We start from the raw sequence: 20,380 nt of genomic DNA, 5'->3' as shown, positions 1-20,380 counted from the left end.
TTTGGGACCTCTAATTAGACCTTGGAAAAGAGTAAACAGTCACATAGAGAATGGTTATTCATTATTCCTTCTGGGTGTAACTGAAGTTCACACTGTATTTAAATTCACATGTTAAGAGGCTTTTTAAATACAAAACTGTCCCATCTTTGAGTTGACAAATATTTTTACTGTGTTGCCTAAGTTGGAATAGATTAATCTCACTTCTTTTTTATAAACTACACGTGAAAATGTAACCCAGAGGCTGACCATTTGCCCTGTTTTGTGTTTCAGTTGTTACTCTGTACGCCACGCTGGGAGGCCCAGCAATAGTTCACGGGCTGAACGAAACAGAGGTGACCACCATCATTACTAGTAAAGAGCTGATGCAAACAAAATTGAAGGTCAGAAAACTGCTCTTTGGCTATCTCTTTGCAGTGTATCTGTCCACCATTGTTAAATGGCCTGGTTCCATTGTACAGAGCAACGATTTATTGCCTTTACATAAGGCAGACACTTTTGGAAGAAAATTTATGTATCTGACTTCATGTGCAGAAAGTGGTAGTGTGCTTTCAGTGGGTTTTGGGCTGCTCAGTGACTGGAGAATGGGCAATTTGCAGTATTGCAGAGCTGGAGTGCTGCCTGGAAAAACACCTTTACAAGAAACTGGTTTCTGGGTGGATTGAGTGCCTATAAATGTAACAATGGGAAGAACAGAAAAATGTATAAAGAGCTAACTGTGATCGTGCTCCTGGCTTATTATCAGATGTTTTCCCAGCAGAGAATGGTTTTTACATCTAAAGATAGGTGTTTAAAGAGTTAGAGCTGTTTTTCCATGCAGGGGGAGAAAAAGCTCACTAAACATTAGCACAGTCAAAGAACTTTGACTTACTGACCCTGATGGAATACCCAAATGGAACAACTAATCTTCATGAGTTTCATCATTGTGTGTTTTGGGGTAACTGGACCTTTCTGTTAAGGAAATTGTTTTAATGAAAAACTGTGCTGCTGTGGAAATGTGAATGAGAATTTCCCAAACTTTAAAATATAGTTACTACAATGACAGTATCTATGCCATGCACATTTATTTCAGCTTGCAGTGAGAAAATGTGTTTGCTCTGCTATAGGTGATGATCTCTTCTTCCATGAGAACACTGATAAATGTCTTTGAACTCACATTTTGCTTGAAATGCTTAACTAGTGATTTTCAATATTTTTGCTAGCTGTTGCTTATTTTAAATAGCATAATAACCAAGGAGTAACCTAAGAATTATTGTGAGCTCAGTGTCGCCAGCTTTTCTCAGTGTTCTATGGGAAGGGAAAGTCAATTATGTCTACAAATCACTGCAGTCTTATTTGTGGGGTTTTCATGAAATAAAATACAGATCAGTAAGTGTTTGGAGAAGTTTTTGGACTTAAAATTGGTAAGCTTCAAGGTTTTCAACTGTTTGAGCTTGGGAGGTTTATCCTTTAAAATTCTGAGATGTTTTATGTTAGTGCTTTTTAAAAAGTATACAGCAGATAGCATGGAGGTTTTTGTTCTTACTTTTGGTGGTTTTTTTTTTTTTTTTTTTTACTTTCTGGCATAAAACAGATTTTTAATCTCTGAACCTATTTTTCATTTTCACAGGAAATTGTTTCTCAAGTTCCACTACTGCGACATATAATTACAGTGGATGGCAAACCCACAACGTGGTCAGAGTTCCCCAAGGGCGTCATTGTTCACACCATGGCATCTGTGCAAGCCATGGGGGCCAAGGCAGACACTGGTAGGTTCTTCCTCTTCAGACCATCTCTTTTGATGCCCTAGTTTGACCCCATTGAGTAAACTTGAAGAAACTGCAGATTTCAAAATTCTGTGGATTTAACCTTTTCTTATGTCCTTTTCCTTTAAAGAAAATCAGTGTGATGTTTTTTGTTTTATTTTCATTGTGGGTGGTTGGATTTTGGGGTGTAAGTAGAAAGTAAAAACTGACTCCACAATCAAGTGTCACAGGTTGAAGGGTAGTTTTTAGGATAAGCAATTAATTCGGGATAGAAACTTAAAAGGCATTCTTATGATCATATGTATTAAAACCAGGTTATTCAGGGCACAGAAGGAAAATCATTGTATATTTTATAACTAAAGAAATCTGTTATTTGATTCCATTAAGTTTTGTAAAATTCACAGATAGCAAAATGTAAAATAGTCATTTGAATCTGAAAGAATTTGGTCACTTACTACATTTCTGAAAGCATCTCAATCTATGTAAATTCATTGAAATCTATTTCTGGTCTAGGTCTGTGTAATATTTTTAGAACTCTAATTCAGAATTTTAGAACTTATTTTAATTGTAATCTTAAGAAATTTTTGTTCTTGGCTCTGAAGAGCTGTCCATCCTAATATTTTAAGATTTCAATATATTCAGTAATTGCTTTCTTTTGTTCTTATCCTTTGTGTTATCAGAATCTCTCAACTACTGCAGGCTCAGGAATGTTGGATTGTATTTTAGGAGTGGGGGGGTGGTCAATCCATCTGATTTTGATGTTCAGGGGAATGGCAGATTTGTTCCAAACATCATGACCTCTAATTTCTTAGAAGATGCCTTTCCCCATTTGATATACCAGTTTCATGTACTACTAAAGCAGTTTATTCCAACACCAGCAGAAAAAATTTTGGCTCTAATTCACTAGCTCCCTGAAATTTTTTAATCTATGTGCTATGTAAAAAGGTATTTAATCTTTCTTCAGTCTTTTAAATATCACATACTCTGCACTACAATAAAGCTACATTATCTTTGTCAAGTTAACCATTCATAAACTGTGAAATGCTATCATGAATTGTTTATGGTCAAGCATGTCCAATTAATATTAAGTAGATGAGCTATTGCTTATGTTTCTTTTCCTCTGTGGTGCTCATTGTGCAGGATGGGCAGGATTCAGTGAGTGGAAAATTATTAAATGTTGCTTTCATGCTTCTCATTCAGTGTGTGCACTGTGCCACATACACTGTGTGTGGTGCAGTTTCCTCTGAGTAAGCACAGTAGTTTTTGGATTTTCTTGCTCTCACGCAAGTATTTAAAAAGCACTTTAATCCAATTGAAGCTGTTGAACTTCTTTTAAATATTTATGGAGATGGGACCTCAGGTTGGCTCAGCAGTGCTTTTCTGCAGGTGTTGCAAACGAGGCAGAGTGTTGTTCCCTGCCAGGGAGCACGTGAGGCACAGAGGGGTGGACCCAGGGCAGTGAACCTTCCCAAGGCAGGGATGCTCAGTGGTGCTGTGGACAAGGCAAAGCTCTGTCTGTTTTTCTCTCCACAGCAGGAGTAGGGGAAAAATAATAGGAAAACTGTTGTGGTGGATAAGGACAATCAGTCAAAGTATTGCTCAGCTAATGCAAAGTTCCTACTCTTTGTGAAGGCACTTAAGCTTGACCACAGTCTTATTTAAGGAAAAGCAGAATGTAATAACAAGAGTCCTGTGGTGCTGTATTGCAGCACTGCTGAAATGTGTCAGTGTGTCAGATCTCCCAGCGTGACAGGCTCTCCACACATTACACATCCTGTTTTTTTAACAACTTGCAGGAAACAAGCAGCCATCCAGGCCTGTGCCCTCGGATATTGCAGTGATCATGTACACAAGTGGATCCACAGGAATTCCCAAAGGAGTTATGATCTCCCACTGCAACATAATTGCTGGGATAACTGGAATGGCTGAGAGGATCCCAAATCTGGGGTGGGTACCAACTGTTACTGACCAGCAAGTAAAGAAGTCGCATAGTTGCATTTAATTTTAGATTAATTACTGTGTAAGATGTGAACTGTTTTATATTGCTCTGGCTGTGACACATCATACTATGCACTGACATCTGAGCATCTTCAGCACTGCACTAAATGACATGATACTACTTCTTTGTTCTCTCCTCTTTGGTATGTGGGCAAGACCAGGACACAAAAACCTGTGCCACTTTCAAACATTCGAGTGATTTGAAAGCCTCCCTGAGCAGTGCTTGCCATGGTTAATGTTTAAATTCTGTGGCTTCTTTCTGTTTGGTGTAGTTTTTAATCTCATCCACTGAGTTGCCTTTGCAGCCATAACACATGGTTAATTGTCTTGAGATCAGTAACCAGAGTAACCATCACCCTTTTTTCATGCCTAAAACCTACAGTGTGTAGTATGCAACTTTTAAAACCCATGCAATTTGAAATATGCTCTCAAGCTCAAAGGCATTTTCTTCTTTCTCATTTCTGCAGTAAACTTTGCATGAATTTGGCTTAATGATGCATCTGAGGACTCTAGTGATACAACATAAACCTATATTTTAAAATAAATTCTTTGCAGGGAAAAAGATATTTATATTGGGTACCTGCCCCTTGCCCATGTTCTGGAGCTGAGTGCTGAGCTCGTGTGTCTGTCTCACGGGTGCCGCATCGGTTACTCTTCCCCTCAGACACTGGCTGACCAGGTATGTTGTAGGTGTAAGTCCTTACAGAAGGAAAAAAAAGAAATTAATAAAAAAATACTACTTATGTCAGAACTTTTTTATATTTCTTTAAAAATAGTACAGATTTTGTTTCTGATGTTAAAGATCTTGAATGTGTCTGCTAGTAAACTTGTTCTTCACTTTAGTCCTCTAAAATAAAGAAAGGAAGCAAAGGGGATGTTACTACACTTAAGCCAACTCTAATGGCAGCAGTTCCGGTAAGTAACTGAAGGATGAATAATTTTTAAAACCTTTTTTAAAATATAATTTATAATTCAATTTTTAGCAACAAATTAATACCATTACCATTTAAATAGAAATGTAGAATCTTTGATGTTAAGCTGCCTTAAAATAATAATTTTGGTACTTATTTTTATGTTGAGGATAAACAATCATGATATGAGTATCGCAATTTTTCAAAGTTAAGATAGCTAGAGAGATTCAATTCCCATTTTAATTAGTCATTTCTAGTTTGTTACAGTGAAAGAGTGAAATAAAGAGAGTTGGCAGCTGGGGGTTAACTGCTGCTCGTGCCCAGATTTTGCTTTCTTCCTTTCCATGAACATCTTGCTGTCTCTTAGCAAGGGAAGAGCAGGGAACCTGGGAATGGGGTTGTTACCTGAAGCTCACTTGAATTTCTAGATTGTGTTTTCTTTTTGCTGTACTGAATTCAGGATTTCTGTTTCTTTGAGATAAAGTTCATCTTTTTACGTAACTAGGAAATTATGGATCGAATTTACAAAAACGTCATGAATAAAGTGAATGAAATGACTAGTTTCCAGCGGAATCTATTTATCTTGGCCTACAACTACAAAATGGAACAGATTTCCAAAGGTTACACTACCCCACTCTGTGACAGGTAATGTTAGCTTCCTTTGTAATGGCACCAAAAAATGAAAGTCTTACCACAGGAGCAGTATTCATGTGCTTTTCTTCATTTTATCGTTGACACTTTGGACATGAACAAATCTGTTCTTCAGTGTAAATGGAAACAACAAATCAGGAGTTTGTGTGATGGATTTAAATACTTACTGATAAAATTTGAGTGTTGTTTAACATGAAAGTGGTTGAAAATTTACATTTATTGCATTTTTATCAGGAATTTAATAATTGATTTATACAATTTTTTGGTAAAATGAGAAGTTTATTCCTACAGAAAACTGGAGAGTCCACATTTTGGCAGAAGGGAGCAATGGTATACCTCAAATTGGAAAGAGCCCACAGGACCATTGAGTCTAACTCTGGGTTTCTGTGAGAGTAAAAGACAACGTATTTGCAAAATTAATAAAATTTATAAAAAGTATTCTTAGGAGAAAATCATGCAACTATACAGCCTCATTAAATCTGTGTTCTCAAGCATTTAAACCATCTTCAAGCTAGAACATGGAAACAGTCTTAGAAATCTGTGCCTGTATTTCTGAAAACTTCAATGTGCTGCTTCACAAGGCTTTCCTTGGAAGTCATAGAAGTGTATTTGAAGACAGTGGAAACTCGGTTTAGATCCAAAACGAGGTGCTCTCTTGCTTTCTTTTGAAACACCACCATGTCCTTTTCCCTTTGCCTTTCAGCCTTATCTTCCGCAAGGTGCGGATGCTGCTGGGCGGGAAGATCCGCGTGCTGCTGTGCGGCGGCGCGCCGCTCTCGGCGGCCACGCAGCGCTTCATGAACATCTGCTTCTGCTGCCCCGTGGGGCAGGGCTACGGCCTCACCGAGTCCGCCGGGGCTGGCACCATCACCGAAGGTGGGTGGCACTGTACCCCTCGGGGCTGGCACCGTCACCGGAGGTGGGTGGCACTGCAGCCCCTGGGGCTGGCACCGTCACCGCAGGTGGGTGGCACTGCAGCCCTCGGGGCTGGCACCGTCACCGAAGGTGGGTGGCACTGCAGCCCTCGGGGCTGGCACCATCACTGAAGGTGGATGGCACTGCAGCCCTCGGGGCTGGCACCATCACCAGAGGTGGGTGGCACTGCAGCCCTCGGGCTGGCACTGTCACCGCAGGTGGGTGGCACTGCAGCCCTCGGGGCTGGCACTGTCACCGCAGGTGGGTGGCACTGCAGCCCTCGGGCACCGGCACCCGCGCTCAGCCCCACGCGGCTCAGCCCTGCCCGCCCGCTCCTTTGCTGGTACCTCCAATGTCATCGGGGAATCCTGCAATCAGGTGTTCCCAAAATGTATCAAACAGTGGCAGTGCTGATGGGATGCGTGGTGCTAAAGCAGGTGACCCACGTGTAAAATGGAAGTTCTCATTTTTGGTGGAGCAGCCCATTCTGGTATGAATGGGATCTTGGTGTTGTTGTACTTACCACACGAGCGGAATAATTATTTTCACATTTTGTTCAGTATGTTGAGATGTCAGGAATTAAAATCTTGCACCAGATTTTAATTTCATATAACAGAACCTAGTGGTTTCAGTTGCCTTTTAGACTCCAAGGGTATCTGTTAATACAGCTATCTACTCTCCTGGTGGGATAAGAATTTTATCTGTGTTTTCTTGATAAATCTGTTGGGTTTTCTTGGAGGTTTGGTTCTGTGAATTAAAGTTCAGAAATAAATAGCAGTTAATTTTCACTGAGAATGCGTGACAACAGAAGATTTTTTTTTTCCTAGCCATCTTTGTTTTTTTGTTTTTCTGAAAATGCACTTATTTAAATTCTAGTTTGGGACTACACTACAGGAAGAGTGGGAGCACCTTTGGTCTGTTGTGAAATCAAGTTAATGAACTGGGAAGAAGGTGAGAATTCCTGCTTATGATTTCATTGTAATGTGTTTGTAAGAACTGTGTTTTTCTATTGGGCTTTGCTCAGTAGCAGTAATTAAAGACTGTTTCTTGGCTGTTTGAATTTTAAATGCTACTTTTGCCTATAAAAGTTTGCTCTTGGGGAGAAGAACCATAGAATAAATTCCTCAGTTTCAAAACAGGGAAATATCCAGGCAGAAGTTATCAATGCAAATGGCATTTTGACTAGGTAGTATGCATGATACCTTCAGTTGCCATTAAGAAATTAGTTTAAAATAATCTTCATAGCATTATTCTTAAAGTCATTAGAAATTGGCATGCAGAATAGAAGCTTAATGGATACATTATAAAATACATATAATAAATTTTGAAATGCATTTGGGTATTTCACTGTAGGCTTTTATGTACTGTAGAGTAGAAATACATAATACTTAAGTGTCTTCGGGACTAATGCAAAACCTTATGGATTTTTTCTTCTCTAAACTATGAGGCAAAGTTATTTGGTTTTATTTGAGCCTGTGTGAAACCGATAAAGCACATTACTTACTTCTGCCAGAAGAACGGCACAAATTTTTGCTTTGGAATATGTTTTCATTCTCATAAGCTTAATAAAACTCCCCATCCTTCTAGGTGGATATTACAACACTGATAAACCATACCCTAGAGGTGAGATCCTTATTGGAGGGCAGAATGTGACTGTGGGCTACTACAAAAATGAAGCACGAACCAAAAAAGATTTTACTGTTGATGAGAATGGGCAGAGGTGGCTCCATACTGGAGACATTGGGGAATTTCATCATGATGGATGTCTAAAAATTATTGGTGAGTTAATAAATTAGTGACATGTAAATGCATGTGTATAAGATATTCATATACACACATTTTTCAGGGCTGTGAAAGAAAATAATGAAAAAAACCTCTATATCTTGTCTTGCAATCTAAAGCCTTGCCATGTATCCCAGGGAAGTCCTGTTATGTTAATGTAAACTTGTTTGTATGTTTTAGAAGCTGATTTTTAGTTCACTTTGGAACAAACTTCACATTGACTCCCTGAGTTGGTGAGACTGGGTAGTAATTAGGGAGTTAAAGACAAGCTAACTGAGTAGATAAGCTGCCTTATATTGTACAATTTAGTATGGTTGTGTTCAATAATCCCAATTAATATGGGCCTAATTTTTGTTTCCTATTGTTGTTTTTCAAGTAAAAGATGAACAGTTGCTCTTTAAATATGGATTTAGCTTGAAATAAATAACATAATGCCACCAAATGGTGTATATCCTGCCTTATGGGTGAAAAATGTGTGCTCCTGGCTAACAGTGGCTTTTGCATATTCCTGCTTGTGTTCCATGCACATGATGGTGCTGTCATATAGGAAATGCTGTTCTGAAGGCAGAAAATGCATGGAATTGTAATATCCCTCATTTTATTGGGACAGACAGACTGATAAAATGCAGTCTGGAAACCTAACATTAAAGTTTTCTGGTACATTCACCAAATATGAATCAGTTTATATATTTAAATGCTTATTTAAATAAGCATTTCAAAAAAATGTAAAATCAATGTTTCAAAGTTTTCTATTCTGTCATTAACACTTAATTCCTTTCTTCCTCGATAGATCGCAAAAAGGATCTTGTAAAACTGCAGGCAGGAGAGTATGTTTCTCTTGGCAAAGTAGAAGCAGCTCTGAAGAATCTCCCACTGGTGGATAATATTTGTGCATATGCAAGCAGGTAAGAGCAGCTTATGATTTGTTACTGCTCTGTTCTTTGTCCTCTTGAAGCAAAATTTTTGGCACTCAGTGTGTAAAAAAAAAAGATTAAAAAAAATAAAGTTAAAAAAAAGATTTTACTTATAATGCAATGGAATAATTCTCTATCAAAACTAAAAGATCTGAAATCAATTTTTATTTCTCCTTTCTAATTTGTTGTCATCATTTATTGGAAAATAGCAATGATGAGTCTTACATTCCCCCTTCCCCTATCTGAAAAGCAGCTGAGCTCTACTACATTAATTACAGGCATCACTCAAGCACTTTGGAGATTGTTACCTTTAGAAGCCCTAGGACACCCTGTTCCTTGCTGTGTTTAGTTGTGATTTGTCCTTCTGAGGAAGTACTGTGGTACTTCAGAGGAAGGTGGGGGAAAAAACCACCAATGGCCCAGTAGATGGCTTGTGAATTAAATGTACTTTTCTTTACCCCTCTTCACCACCTTGAAGCTTGAGAAAACCACAATCCAAATGCTGTGCAAGCACACAATAAATGACAATCAAATGCCATTTCTATTTGCTTTATATGTGTACTAATAAATGACATGATAAGGGCTCAAACATGTCCTAAGTTTCTATTTCTAGAGTTTCTTAGCTCTTACACATATAAATATACTTCAGGTGGTCTTTGTTTCCTGTTGTCATTTGATGTTGATGTTTGGAAAATTATTTTGGAGCTTCTGAATGATCAGAAATATTCTGACTCCCATTATGTCCCAAAAAGCCCCACTTTACTTTGAAAGAAGCCAGGATAAGCACACCAGAGAATTGCTCAGTGGTATTAAATAAAACAATTAACTTTTGGTTTGTTCACCTGGTTCTCTGTAATTTTGGAGGGGTTTGTGTAGTCATTCTGTAACTGCAGTTTTGACAGTTTTGGATCAGTAGGCTGGCATGCATTGGGCCAGCCACTGCTGAGGAAATTTCCATTCTTTTAAGCTTTATTTGTGGTTTGGACTCACTGTGTGAGTCTCACGTTTGCTGGCTTTGACAACCTGAAGCTGCAGCTGTTCCAAGCACCCTCTGTGATCTGTGAAGAAAGAGCTTCCTACATGTGATTTCTTCTCTTTCAGGGTTGCAGTTCACTATTGGAGTTGTGCTACCAAATTTTTGTATTAATTTTGCCAGGTCACCATAACATTGGAAGCTAAAATACACTTGCCAGCCAGACACTTGACTCTGATAGGCCGTGTCATGTCTATTACTTAAAAACAGGAAAACCTATGAGCAATTTTTAAAGGTAATTTACAAACAAGAGTCCAGACCAAGGACAAACAAGACAAGACATTCCAGAGTGGTTTTTCTGTTACTGCTGTACTTTCTTAATACTGTTATGTGTGTGATGTGGCCTGAGTAGCCAGGTAGTAGAGTCCCTGAATGATTGTCCATGTGCACATTTCATTGTGGGCATGTGCTCACCTCAGCAGTGTGAGCTCAGAGAGGTTTTGTAACAGTGCCTGTGACCTTTCTTGGATCCTGTCTCTCCCTATACTTTGCCTGGGTGATCTAGTATGCAGGAGGAGTCCTTTATTTGTAGCTGTTCTGTCTCCCACATGCAAAAGGACAAGGAGGGCAGACTTTTACAAATGGGTTTAATATGTGATTTGACCTTAGATATTAGGGCGCAAAGCTCCTCTAAACATGGTAGTAGGGAATCAGAATTGTTTGCATGCTATTGCTACTTCAAAAACTGTATTGACTTCAGACAAAATAAGTGAGATAAGGAATAAAAACATTTGCTGAAAGGAATGGTGATTAGAGTTCTTTTGGGGGGGACTCTTACTGCTTTATCAACACTTCACCCATCCAAGACACATTAAGTGGGTTTCAAGCATCACATCAGGAAAATAAAGCTCAGTTACCTGAGGAATGAGCAAATGTGACAAAAAACCTGAGGGAGCCCTCAGTAATCTCAAGGGGATAAAGGACCAGGCTTTACAGAATAGAAACAGTGATATCCATGTGTAGTGCCATTAAATATGTTTCTGACCACAGGTCTGAGAACCATCTATGGGTAGAATCATAAGCGCAGCAAAGGAATGAGGCTGCCTAGTGTAGGACATTTTGGCAAAATCTTTCATCATGGAAGAGATGACTAAGGAGGTCTTGAGGACCAAAGTCTGAAAATTTCTACTGAAAATCCCTTCCAAGACAAAGGTACCAAATACAAAGGATTGGCATAAGGAGCAGCGACAGGGCAGTGGCTGCTCAAGAGGGAAGGTGTACTTTCAGGATACCTCTCAAGACAAAACAGTGCTTTAGCATTTGAACTGCAACAGGTGAAGATTAACTTTGTGGCACAGAAAGAAAAACTACCTGTACCAGGAACTGAGAGCTGCAAGGTGTTCTTGACAAAAAAAAGCCAGTTAGATGAACCTGTTTCTCCAGAACAAGTACACTTCTACTGAGGGGCTGAATTTTAAATGAACAGAAAGTTTGACGCTTACCCAGCCAACTGATTACTTCTATGTGCTGTTTATCCCTGGAGACACTGGTGATATTGATGGACATGATCTTGAGCATTTCAAAAGACTGCAGGAACCAGGGATGAAAGTGCCAGTCCTTTGTGTCCCAGGTGCCTTCACACAGAATACCTACACAGCAGGGGGCAAAGTTACAAGGGTTCAGTGTAGAGCACAGCATGACTGTGCATGGGGGAAATGGGGCAGAAGGTGAGATGCAAGCTGTAGTGATAGTGAGGCTAATCTGAAATCATCACTTAATACATTTTCAGGAAGAGAAAAATGAAAATGGTTTTGAGCTGACAGGCAGAGCTTGTAGTGATGCTGCCAGGGAAGTCTGTGTTCATAATGGACTCTGGTGCAGTCTTCTCAACTCCTTTCAGATGCCCATTATGATTCATGCCAGTAAGAAAGGAGAAAATTGCAATGTACGGTAACCAAAAGCATTGGTAGTATCTTACAGAGGTAGTATCTTAAAATTATCTTGAAAACCTTAAAGGATATAGTACAGTAATCTGCATGCTGGGGCTAAGGTTACATATTTTGTATTAATGATCTGTCTGGTGACAGTTGAAAAGATTTAATAATTCTGTAGATAGTTAAGATGGGAGGGAACCAAAGCGACAGTGGAGGATAGGATGAGAATTCAGAGCAAGCTTGGCTAGATGGAGATTTGCTTGGAAATAGCAGTAAGTTGAAAGAGGGGAGTTGTAAATTATACTTACAGCCAAGTAAACTGCAGAAGTTAAGGGTGAGAACCACCACTTGGTAGCAATTCTGTAGGAGCTGACATGAGTCCACAAGTGCCATGCTGTTATAAGAAGGTAAAAGGCATAATCGGATGTATTGCCTACAAAATGCACAATGGTCTCTTTGCTCTAACAAGTGTTAAGGGGTCTGAGTTCCACATGTAGCACATCTGAAGAGATGGACCTCATGAAAAGAGTCCGGGAAAAAAATGGCAATGTCTGGGCAGACACCTGTAATGGCATGAATTAGGAGGAAAGGGCACTGCTGATATGTCAAAATAAACCTAAGAAAGGAAGGAAGACTAAAAAGGTGACAAGGAAAATCTGTGAATGAATTAAATAGCTTCTGTGCTAATCTGACAATTGTGAGGTAAATTTCAAAGAGGAAGAGTCAGGAGTTAGTTGCCATCAGCAGCAGCTAATCCATGCTGTGAGTGATGAAGCGTTGGCATTCTACATCTAACAAGAAAGATGTAGACAAACATCTGACTCTGCTTCAGGGCAGGTGAATTGATTAGGAGCTCTTCTGAGATCACTTTCAACTCTGGCTCTGTGATCTGCTTTGTTAGAATGCGTCAAGCTGCTTGAGGTGTGTGAGGTTCTGTGCAAATTTTACCTAAAGTTTACACCATCGTAAAAGCTTTCAACACCTGTTTCAGAGTGAATTGTGCTTTAGGGCCCAAAGACTTTGAGATCACAGCTTCCTCTGTTCTGGCACGTCAGGAGCAGACAAAGAGTGCCAGCAGTAGAGTGAGTGTATGGACAACCACTTGAAAGAGAAAGAGAAGTCACTTCCCTTACAGAAGCAGGCATCCTTTGAGATGTGTTGTGCATATGCTCATTCCACAACCTGCTGTCCAACCCCTCTTCACTGCAGTCCTCTACTCCTCTACAGTAACTGGACTCTGCAGTTGAGAGGAAACTGAGGTAGGGAAGCCGCACACCAGTCTCCATTCCGGGCTGCAAAACATGAGCAGAGGCAGGGCGCAGTGACATCGTGTGGTGCTGCTTCCCAAAGCTTTGGGCATGAGACACAGTGGAATATGCATATGGACAGCACACCTTGAAGCAATCCAGTTACTGTAAGGTAAGTAGCTTCTCTTTCTACTTACTTATAAGCAGGCAGAGGTAATTTGTGTACTATTTCAGGAGGATTATCAGGTGAACAAAAGCCAGCTGTTAAGAGCAATATCTCTGTATGAAGTATAAGCACCCCAGCTTGAAACATTATTTTTGAAGAGTTGTTTACTTTGCCAAATTTATACTAAAGTAAATTGTGCTTCTCAGCTTCCATTCTTATGTCATTGGATTTGTTGTGCCAAATCAAAAGGAGCTCGCAGAACTAGCCCGAAAGAAAGGATTTAAAGGAACCTGGGAAGAGATCTGTAACAGTCCTGAGATGGAAAAAGAGGTTCTGAAGGTGCTAGCTGAGGCTGCCGTGGCAGGTGAGTGGCTGGGTAGATGGTATCAATCTTGTGGACTGCAATGTCTGTGAAATAGATAAGCATAGGCCCTAAAGTATTTCCTTGGTTGGGTATATTTCATTGAACCTGTATGAAGTGAGATTTTCATACAAAAACCCCCAACAACAAAACATGAGTTGAGTCAGTCCTTTTGTTTCATGCAGCTTCTTTTACTGTGGCCAATAGCTGAGGAAAGAATATAAAACCAGGGAAGCTTTACAAGTACAGTTCTCCGTGTGTATGTGTGGTGTTCTTTCAGATGTCCTGTAGTATCTTGTTCACCTTAATGCTGGTCCAAAACCAGTGTGGGCCAGCTATGAATCCATAATCATAAAATGTGCATTAGGTATGAGACAGTCTCCCATTCTACATACCAGTGCAGAGTTGAAACATTGCAAAAAGACCCTGAAAACCCAAACGTAGTAATCTAATGCTGAAGGGAGAAAAAGGGGCAGGAAAATCTAAAAATGGCAGGTTGCACATGATAAATATACATTTGTGTAAATTTTTGAAATTCAACTTGAAAGGAGAGGATTTTTTTATTACTGCTATCTGTTGACTACTTTTCTTATTTTCTTTTTTCATACCTGAAACCACAACAGAAATTGTTGCAAATGATAGCTTTTTGTGCTGAAGGTGTAACGTGGAGAGCACTGTTCTCTTTCAGTACAGGGAAGAGTTCCCATATGAGCTTAATTCCCTTCATGAATTTAGAACTATCGGGGGAAAAAACAAATTTGCCCATTTTTTCTAACCTAAGTAGTATGGATTTTAAGGTTTTTCTCTCAGATGATGGGTTCCATGATGCTGATAGAGCAGAGTCTGTGTTGAGGATATAATTTTCATGCACTGAGGTTTTTTTTTGAAGTTAGGGAGCTGCAGAGATACCTGAACAGCTGGACTTTATTCCAGCATCTCTGTGGAAACTGGACAACAGGTACTAGCAGATCCTGTCCCTCTGCTTGTGACCCCACAGCTTGTCAAACCAACCCTGGGGGTTGGAGGAGCACTTCTTCATTTGGGTCACGTGCGTGTGGATATGATTTCTCCTTTTGTGCTTAACTTTAGGAAAATGGTTCCACTTAGGTTCTGTATTAAAAACGTTTCTTTTCACAGCAAACCTGGAGAAGTTTGAAATCCCAGTGAAGATCCGTTTGAGCCCAGATCCTTGGACCCCAGAGACTGGACTGGTGACGGACGCGTTCAAGCTGAAGCGCAAGGAGCTGACGGCGTTCTACCAGCCGGACATTGAGCGGATGTACGGAACAAACGTCAAATAACCCTCCTCGGCACCACTGCTGCACTGCTGAGCTCGGAGCAAATAGGAAATACTTGAATTGCCTCTCTCAACTCAACACTTGAGATCAACACACAAAACCACCACTCCTCATTTCCAGCTTAAACTGTTCTTTCTAATGACGTCACCATGACGACTGGCAAGTTTAGTAAAATGTTATGGCAGCAAATTTGTGTCTGTCTCCTTTTTTCCAGTTTTCTCTGCTACCTTGTCAGTCTGTGGATTTTCCCGGGTCTTTTTGGGAAACCATGACTCTGAAGCCTCAAGTTTTTAAACATTTATAAATCCTGTATAATGTTTTATTTGTATCTTTAAAATTTGGATGTATATAGAGAGAACTTGGCTATATAAGAAATGGTTATACTGGGGGCCTTTTTTTACCTAATTATTTAAAGATAAGAAGGTATTGATGTTGTGACATTATGTACATTGAAAATGCTTGTAACAAGGTAGTTGTTGAACAGAGGACCAGGTTATTTGCTGCTGTGCTATTTTTCTGTGTAAATCTGAGGGAGAAAATGTTTGACATTCCAGCTTGTGTAATGCACCTTCAATATGTGCCTAATGGTTACTTTTATTTTTATCTGAAAATGGAAGGTTGGTCATGGCACAGCTCTGCCTCAAGGCAGGTACTCTTGCAGGTGTTAGTTAAAGCTCATTTAATACAGAAGATGCTATTAACACAGCAGAAGTTAAACCTAAGAATAACCTCTCAGATACAGAAACTCCTTTTTTAAATAGCTCGTGACCATTTCATCCAGAGCTGAATTGTGTAGTGCTAATATGAACTCTTGTCATTAATTTCACCTTACACTTTACAAGCTTGACTGTGTCCTTTGAACGGAGGGACTGTAGCAACCTTTGTATTTTCTCATTAGGTTTGGACATTACAGTGGGTTTCCTCTTCCATTGTTTATGAAGGTTTGGCAAGACCCCTGCTCTGCCCTAGCTGCAACCCAAATCTTCCTGGGGGGATTTTTAAAGTCATAATGACAGTTATGTTCTCAGCTCACACAGTGCCTAGCTGCCCTTTGTGCCATTAAAAATCTCCCTTTGATTCTCTGTTCTTTGTGTAGTACTTTTTGCTTTAAAAACAGATATTTGAAGCATTTGTTGGCCAGAGTTATGTTGCTTGGTTTGTTGCACCTAATTCTTACTTTGGGAAGGAGTCTCAATTTCTGTTTCAATAGAGATTCATGGATGTTGTTTGAAAAGATACGGGGGCTCTTTTCATCTTGAGTGAGAGTGTTCAGATTTGTTTCAGATGTGAATTTTATTTTCAGAATATTTCTGGAAAGAATATTCAGGGTTACATGAGACTGTGAAAAGGCATACATCAGTCAACTTGGTGATGAAACAAATACTAAAATGGTTTTAATTTGGAGATTACTCTGGTGTGAATCATTTACTTAAGTACTAAAACTCAAGGTCCTGATGCTTACATAGTGCCCTGCTATGGTAGCACATAGCAATGCTGAAGGCCAGAAGCTTAGTTTGGGAGTTCCTGCTGGTTGTCTTTGTGATGTGAGGTTTTGGGAGGTATTTGATGTGCAAATTCTCATTTTATAAACCTCTGAAATACTTTTTTAATTAATGCTCTCCATTGATTATAGAAAGCAGATTCATAGGAGTTGAAGGTTATCAAGCAGGTTCCCTGATGAAATGATGAGGTGGTTTGTGCTAATTAATTGATTTCCCCTGCTGCTGTCCATGACAAACTGTTAACATTTGGTAAATTTTGGTGTAAGTAATCAAATGAAAATAGAAGCAACAAAAAGAAATCAGAACCACATTTTTGAGATTACTGCCTTTAGATATCCAGATCATGAATGAAAACCTTGTGACAAATAGAGATAAGACAAATGTTGAAAAATGACTGAAGAATCCAAATGTGGAAAAATTGCCAAGGCTGTAGGGAAGTGTCACATCATGTATTAGACAGTACTAACACTTAAATTTGTATCTGTGCTCCGTCAACAGGTTCTTAAATAGAGCTCAGCACAGACTGTACATTGTTCAAATGTTTTTGTGATTTTTAGTGAAAAATAATAAATTGCTGAAGTACTATGTATATCACTTGGTGCATTGTGCAGCAGATTTAGGAAAATAAATCTGCTTTTGGTTAAACAAATCTAAAGTTAGTATTTTGTTCTGCTTAGGGTTTAAATCCCCTTTTGAGAAATTTCACAAAGGAAACTTTTAAAATGGTTTGGAAATAGTAGTTTTATTTTCTTTTTTCTAATCCAGTCACAAGATGGGGTTGCAGTCTAACTGTGCATTTGATTTTACAGTTCAGTTTTTTTATGTTTAAAATGGATGTGATATATATAGTTTCTCTTTCATTAGGCATTAAGATTCATTGTGGACATTTATTTCTTCTACAGAATGTGAAAACAAAGCAGTTCATTAACTTTAGTCTCAGCGCTGGAGATAGAAAGGCTTTTAAAAATCTTTGTGATGAGTGTGGGTTTTTTTCTTTTGATTTAGAGCAAAAGACAGACTCCACTCCTGCTGGACTGTGAGTAGTCCCATGTCCCATTGAGGGCACCTGTGCTGGGGGCAGGGATGGATGTTCAGTCAGGCTGCAGCTCAGGTGTGGGGCACCCTGCCCTGCTCCTCTGGGCTGCCAGCTCCTTCTGCCTGCCACCCCTGAGCACAAGAACAGCTTGGGAGGGATTTGTTCCAGCCCTGCAGAGATGCACTGCTTGCCAGCTGGGAATTCCCTCCATTTATTTTTTTTAATTTTTGTGTGTTTTTTTTTTTTTTTTGTTTGTTTGTTTTTTGTTTTGTTTTTTTTTGGTGTGTGTCTTCCCATGCCCTGTGTAACAAGAACAAAAGCACCTGCTGGAATGCCCTGCGCTGTTCCAGGGGCTGTGGGCAGCTGTGCAGGAGCTGAGAACACAAGAGTGTGTTTGGGAGGAGTGGTCTCTGTCACGTGGGGGATCTGTAGTGGAAAGAAAGAGCTGTAACTTTATAAACAATCTGAGTTCAAACTAAGAGCAAGGGGCAAATACCTCACCTGAAGGGCCCCCAAAAGAGGGGGATTTTTAACAAAACTTTTGTAAATTAAAACTTACCAGGTCTCTGAATCGTTGAAAATTGTAACTACTTACTCTTTTGTGAAAATCTATGTATTTCATTATTAAAATGGTTGACCAAGAAATTCCAGGGATGCTGTGAATATCCTTTAAATTTCACAATTCTTTAAAAAATTTCCAGGACTATCATTCAATCTAGATGTAAGTGTTCTTTACAGAGCATGGTGTTTCTGGGATAGGTGAGAAATTCGAAAGTTGCATGTCAGCAGAGAGTGTGGCTTTGCTGCTGCGGGTCTCGCAGAGGCAGGAGCACAGCTCGGGGAGCTGCAGCTGAGCAGGGACAGGCTCTGCTGCAGTGGCAGTGAACAGCAGTGTGTGATGGAGCTGAGAACAGAGCAGGTCCCCACACCACTGCTTTGCAGGCAGCATGCAGAGAAGGGTATGGAATCCAAACCATACATTAGGGACACTCTGTAAAGCTGGTAAGTTTATGCAGAAATTGCTCTAGGACATCAAACTCCTTTGCAATAACCTTTGTCCTGCTAAAATTCACAAACTTTTTATTCTGTACTGAAACTACATTTAGGTGATGCAATGGAGTATTTTTAATTTTTGTTACTGTGGTGTATTAACTACTTTGGGCTTGATATAAAATCATGTACATCTGTTTCTTTACTGGTAAGAGGAACAATTTTCAACTTGCCTACACCTTGGACCAGGCTGAAACATGAATTGAATGACCAATTGTATATTGTTGTAATGTAAACTCATTTTCAATGTGATCTTGGTTGTTACTATGAACTGCCTGAACATTGTATACCCTAATTGAGTTATATTGTATGAATTATTTATTTGTAATTGGATATCATGTTTCAAAAATAAAATTAATTTCACAAATTGTGTCCTGTATATCCAGTTTTTTCAGTGGTACAGAGTTGATAATATAGAAATGTGTTCATTATTGTCAAGTATTTCAAATACATGTGACCATTTTGGACTGAATGCAGGAGCAGGAATTACCAGGTTAGCCTGGATTTTCACTGCAGGAAAATTAATAGTGTTTGGCCAATTTTTATTTGCATATGATCTGCCATTTACCTGGTTTTAAAAGCACTGGCTGTGGGTAATATCTGATGTAAAGCTGTAGGCTTATGACTTTTTTTTCCTATCCAAGTGTGCTAGGACTTGTATTTAGTGTGTAATTTTCCTTAAGTTTGTGTGTTGAAGGCTCAGATACTAGATGCTTGCAATTGGACTTCTTAAGAGATCTTAAGCACTTAAATTTCAAATTTTGGTTATAAGCTCACAAACCATTGCTGGTAACAGTCCAGCCTGGAGGCATCTCAACAGAAGCCTCTTTTACCCTTTTTTGTGTCCCTGTTTACAGGTTCCCCAAATGCCCAGGGTTATAGTGCTGACAAAATGTCAAACCCTCCTTGCTGTATAGCTGATATTTTTGTTTATCCCTTTAACCAGCCATGAGAAGGCTCCAGCTTCCTCTAGATTCAGTTATATCCAAAGTAGTTGTTTATTTTTTTTTCTTTCAAAAATACTGGGGGGTTTTAAGACTGAAAACTCATTTCAAATCATTTAGGATAATATGATTCACTTTAACTGATTTTTTTTCTTTCTTTGTTAGACATTTATAGCTAATAAAATATTGTTAAGGGTCTCTTTAGTAAAGAGAAATATACAAGTTCAGAACTATTATAATAGGTATTTATTGTAGCAACTAATTTCAGGAAGGATAAATGTAAACATATCAGGAAATATTTTAATGTAGCCATTAGAGAGGCATGGGGGGGGGATCCAAAATAGATGCAATAAAATACAAATAAAAACATTGGAGACCTGAGTGGCTGTTATTGTCTACAAAACTCCAGGGGTGACAGCAGGGAAAGGGAGTACCCAACCAGTTGAAAAGGTGAGTAATTTTTGAAAAATTAATTGTAATCCTTTGAAATACTTTGAAATAACCCTGTGGTTATTTCTGTGTGTGTAGAATTTCTCTCTTGGCACTGAAGGTTAAAGGAGAGCCAGGCCTGAGCTCTGCTGCCCTGGGGAGCTGCTGGGAAGGGCTGACATGGCCATGCACTGCCTGGGTCACCGGCCCTCCCTGACCAGTGTTCTCCTGCAGACCCCAGTGGGGTGGAAGGGAGCTCTGGCTTTCCTTGCAATTGATGTAAAGGGGATTTGTGTGCCCTCGGCAATGCAGGGAGCAGAAGACAGATGTGCCTTTTCTTTGTGCTGGGCAGCCAGTGGGAGAAGAGTTTCTGCTTTGGGATGAAAGGTGCCAGTGACAAACGGGAAATGAGGGAGTGCTCCCAGGCAGGACAGCTTCTGCACAGGAGCAGCTGGAGCTGGCCCTGCGGGCAGAGCTGGTGCCAGGGCACTGTGTCTGCCCGTGGCTGGCTGGCACAGATCCGGCTG

The 20,380-nt window shown here is 39.6% G+C and overlaps 1 protein-coding gene across 3 annotated transcripts in view; it reads left to right on the top strand.

Moving 5' to 3' along the window:
* Nucleotides 1-18,850, top strand: part of ACSL3 (acyl-CoA synthetase long chain family member 3) — a 48,951-nt gene extending 30,101 nt beyond the window's left edge. For 2 of the 3 annotated variants that reach the window (XM_041475737.1, XM_041475738.1), the window contains exons 5-16: nt 271-380; nt 1,607-1,745; nt 3,539-3,689; nt 4,296-4,419; nt 4,584-4,655; nt 5,157-5,296; nt 6,006-6,178; nt 7,094-7,168; nt 7,805-7,996; nt 8,790-8,904; nt 13,440-13,597; nt 14,732-18,850. In XM_041475737.1, coding sequence (XP_041331671.1) covers nt 271-380; nt 1,607-1,745; nt 3,539-3,689; nt 4,296-4,419; nt 4,584-4,655; nt 5,157-5,296; nt 6,006-6,178; nt 7,094-7,168; nt 7,805-7,996; nt 8,790-8,904; nt 13,440-13,597; nt 14,732-14,895 — 1,613 coding nt within the window. In that variant the 3' untranslated portion in view covers nt 14,896-18,850. The remainder of the gene's footprint in view (nt 1-270; nt 381-1,606; nt 1,746-3,538; nt 3,690-4,295; nt 4,420-4,583; nt 4,656-5,156; nt 5,297-6,005; nt 6,179-7,093; nt 7,169-7,804; nt 7,997-8,789; nt 8,905-13,439; nt 13,598-14,731) is intronic. The other variant, XM_041475739.1, reaches the window with a different exon arrangement.
* Nucleotides 18,851-20,380: the final 1,530 nt, after the last annotated feature.

Source organism: Pyrgilauda ruficollis, unplaced genomic scaffold (assembly GCF_017590135.1).
Source record: "Pyrgilauda ruficollis isolate IOZ18807 unplaced genomic scaffold, ASM1759013v1 scaffold36, whole genome shotgun sequence".
Taxonomy (NCBI): Eukaryota; Metazoa; Chordata; class Aves; order Passeriformes; family Passeridae; genus Pyrgilauda; species Pyrgilauda ruficollis.
The sequence above is the reverse complement of the archived record's forward strand: the minus strand, read 5'-3'. Positions and strand labels throughout refer to the sequence as shown.